Genomic DNA, 3,451 nt, shown 5'->3' with positions numbered 1-3,451 from the left:
CATAGCAAAATCTATGTATCAAGAAATATCAAAACAGTCTTATAATATGGAATGGGAATAATGGACTAATAGTGTGTTTGGTTCGAGGAATCACTCCATTCCTAGATAGGGTAGTGCATCATGAGTTCATTCATCAAATGAGGTGACGATGCATCAACCTATTCCATTCCGCAAACCAACAAAAAAGTAAAGAATGAGTAAATAATGGACTAGCTCATTCCTCAAACCAAATACCCTGTACATTGCTCACAATTTATGTTACTTTGATCAGAATATGGTTGAATAAGTTTGGACAAGGAATGCATAACCCACATTTTTCAAAATATTCTAAAAAGAAACTTTGAATCTGCAAGGCCTCGCATGATTCAATTTTTCAAACAGCAGACAAGCAAGGAGCTTTGCATCACTTATGATGTCTAAAATTGTCAATTTCGTTGTGCTGATCCAGCAGACCAGCACAGAAGTACAGTGCATACCAATTATCACCATCCCGCGTGACTGTAACAGGTAGGAGCAGTTCGGCATTGGTACAACAGAAATGTGGATGGTACCAAAATGAGCAACGAGGCATTAAAATCAGAGCATACGTACATGTCAACATGAATATGCCTAACGTATAGTATTATGGAAATAAACAGGACTCGGTTTTAAAACAAGGCAACAGGCCGGTCGTCATTCTTCTTGTCCAAACTTCTTCTAGCTCCTCGACCTTTCAGAGTCAAACTATTCAACCTCTTTGAACATCTACCGAAGATAACGCTGTCCTGCTAATGTGGTGCATATCAGAAGATCGTTGCCTTTGAAGCGGTAACTTATGTGTGCTAGAACCATTCAACCTTGCTTTTGCTGATTTAGTCCAGTTCATGTAGTTCGGCTCACCGCCATGACCATAATCAGATCTTCGCTCTGATGTTAGGAAACTGGTGCCAGACACTGGAGTGACAGAGGAAGTTGAAGTAGAGCTGGCATCACACACAAAATCTGATGAAGAAGCTAAGATTGTGGAAGGAGGCCTAGCTGCCACCCTTGTTGTCATATTGTTTCTTCTGATTTTGACTGAGCTTGCATCTGAAAGTTTTGAGCCGACTGCATTCATCTCCTCAATGCTTTCTGAACACCGCGAATTGTTGGAGTATTAAGTGTGGGTTTGCTCCATAAGGCGGCTCTCCCAAGGTTTCGTTGCCATCGACCCATCCAAATAGCACCAATTATGATTGCTTCTGCTAGTCCCATGATTCCTGAGAGAAACAGCAGGAGAGCTAGGTCTTCCACTGTGGCTTGTACTTCGCTGTGAAAACAAAAGTTAGCATATATGTATGAAGAAAAACAGTAAGTTTTTTTTGTTCCCAGATCATGGCCGCAAGATGAATTTATACCTGGTGGGAAAGAGCATAAGCAATTGCTCTTTCTCTCTTCACCACACCCTCATGCCTCATTTGTATCTTTGATTTTAAGTCATCCACAGTACCTTGACTATCACACCATCCTGTCTGCAATTTGAAGCATGTCATCCAAACGTCCAGACATGGTCATCGTAGATGTTTAAAACTAGACAACTGTGCAGACCAATTGTCCTACAGAACACTCTGCAGCTAACTAAAAATTTGTTTGGACATCAAACATGACCATCACAGGGATGCATTATTGGTGGCATCATCAAACGCAGGCTTACCTATCAATGACACTATCAAGATTAATTCAAACATACACGGTCAATACCAAGCAATATATGAAATCACCGTCATTACTTAAAGGGAGCTCAATGTCAAAATCATTCCTACATCATAAAGATGTGATTTTTACTGTTGCAAGTCTCCAGCAAAAGCAACCGATTAGACCAGGTGACAAATTTTTATTTGACTGATGCATGAAGAGTACATATGAACATGTTGCGCAAGCATAGTGCAGGCGTAGTGCAGAGCAACTCAATAGTCAATGGCACGAAGTAAGCACAAGGAAAGAAGGCAACACAACTGTAATGGCAGAACTCCGCACGAAACAAACGTGCAAAACTCCTATGGCCCCATTGGCTCGGAGGAATTTTGGAGAAACCTGAAGGAATTTGGAGAAATTTCTATGAGAAAAATACTATTTCGGATAAAAAAATAAACGGATCCAGTCGGATTTAAGGCCACGTGAATGAAGCCTATGTCAGCCTAAATCAAGTTTTGAAGGGCTTGCTATTTATACCTCTGCTTCCTTGACAGAATCAGCACGGCCGCTTCGGTCGTCGAGGATGTCCTGTGAGTGGCGGCCGTCCGCGGAGATCCGGAAGCGGCGGTCCCGCGCGCGCTCCTGGACCCTGACGAGCGCCTTCATGCACTTGAGCGTGACGGCGAGCTGCTTGCGCACGCGGCGGCCGCGCACCAGCGCCTGCATTATTGGTGGTATAAACAAGGGTAAAGTTCACGACCTCCAACTATCGCAGAAGTATGGATTTCAACCTCCAACTTTAAAACCGGATAACATTGGCCCTCCAACTATCGAAAAAGTTCACTTTAGGACCCTGGCCGGTTTCCCAGACGGTTTTGCATGGCACTGTAGCAGCGCTGACGTCAGCGATGACGTCAGCACTCCTTTTTAATTTGCAAAATTGATATCTTTTTATTCGGAGCTCCAAATATAGCAAATAATATATCAATTTTGATCGTCTCGACGAGCTCTTTGCAATGGTGTACTCCGTCTTGTTGTTTGAGATAATTTTATTTCATGAAAAAATAAATATTTCTACAAAACAAGTTATGCAATTAAGCTGACGTATGCAAGTATTTTATATACTTTGTATATTTGTATATGTACAACACCAACGTAGTCAGTATATAAAACAGGGAGTTGGACGGTCAATCAGACCGGCCACGATCGCTTAGATATTTTTGAATTAACCTTCCCTAGCTGCGGTTAACTAACTGTCAACATATGACACGATCAAACGATATGTTTACTGCTCCTAGTGTAGTTTTTTTTTTCTGTTTTTGTGGTGAAATTAAGTAGCTAGTGGTAGTAGTAGTATTATATTTATCTTGTACCCAAATCCGATACAGTATACGATTCGTGTACACCTGTCCTTTTTCCTTTTCTACGGCTACTATTGCAGCACACAGGAACTGGGCCGACCTGTATGTATCTGTTTCCTGGCTGGCATGGCATGAGTATGACCGCATGAAGTGGCAGTGGATAGCTAGATTGAATTGAGGGAGCAGGTAGCAGCAATAGTGAGTGGCTTACTCGTGGTCTAGAATCTTGTGCGGCATCGGTAAGTTGAGCGCGTGCCCCCGCGGGAAGGTCGTCCGGGCGAGGATGTCCGTGGCGTCGGCGTTGCGGTGCGCCTCGTCGGCCTCGCGCCCGCCCGACGCGAGGTGGCAGCACACGAAGCAGAAGCTCGTGTCGTGCAGCCAGAACCGAACGGACACGGCGCCCTTGTTGAATTATTGCAGAAATATTTTGAATTATT

The 3,451-nt window shown here is 43.3% G+C and overlaps 1 protein-coding gene across 1 annotated transcript; it reads right to left on the bottom strand.

Moving 5' to 3' along the window:
• Positions 1-378: 378 nt before the first annotated feature.
• On the bottom strand, positions 379-2,391 carry LOC136452823 (protein IQ-DOMAIN 6-like). The gene is made up of 3 exons (XM_066453415.1): positions 2,191-2,391; positions 1,377-1,490; positions 379-1,288 (listed from the first exon to the last, which is right to left on the bottom strand). Exons 1-3 carry the CDS (start codon positions 2,377-2,379, stop codon positions 1,136-1,138), a joined length of 456 nt encoding a protein of 151 aa, XP_066309512.1. The 5' UTR covers positions 2,380-2,391; the 3' UTR covers positions 379-1,135.
• Positions 2,392-3,451: the final 1,060 nt, after the last annotated feature.

Source organism: Miscanthus floridulus, chromosome 5 (assembly GCF_019320115.1).
Source record: "Miscanthus floridulus cultivar M001 chromosome 5, ASM1932011v1, whole genome shotgun sequence".
Lineage (NCBI taxonomy): Eukaryota > Viridiplantae > Streptophyta > Magnoliopsida > Poales > Poaceae > Miscanthus > Miscanthus floridulus.
This window is presented reverse-complemented; position numbering and strand designations above follow the sequence as displayed.

Excerpts from the sequence above, each read along its gene's own strand:
- LOC136452823 (XM_066453415.1), bottom strand. The coding sequence starts at position 2,379 with ATGCAGGCGCTGGTGCGCGGCCGCCGCGTGCGCAAGCAGCTCGCCGTC. Across the intron at positions 1,491-2,190 it reads ATTCTGTCAAGGAAGCAGAG|ACAGGATGGTGTGATAGTCA; the intron begins GTATAAATAGCA and ends TTCAAATTGCAG. Across the intron at positions 1,289-1,376 it reads CTTATGCTCTTTCCCACCAG|CGAAGTACAAGCCACAGTGG; the intron begins GTATAAATTCAT and ends TTGTTTTCACAG.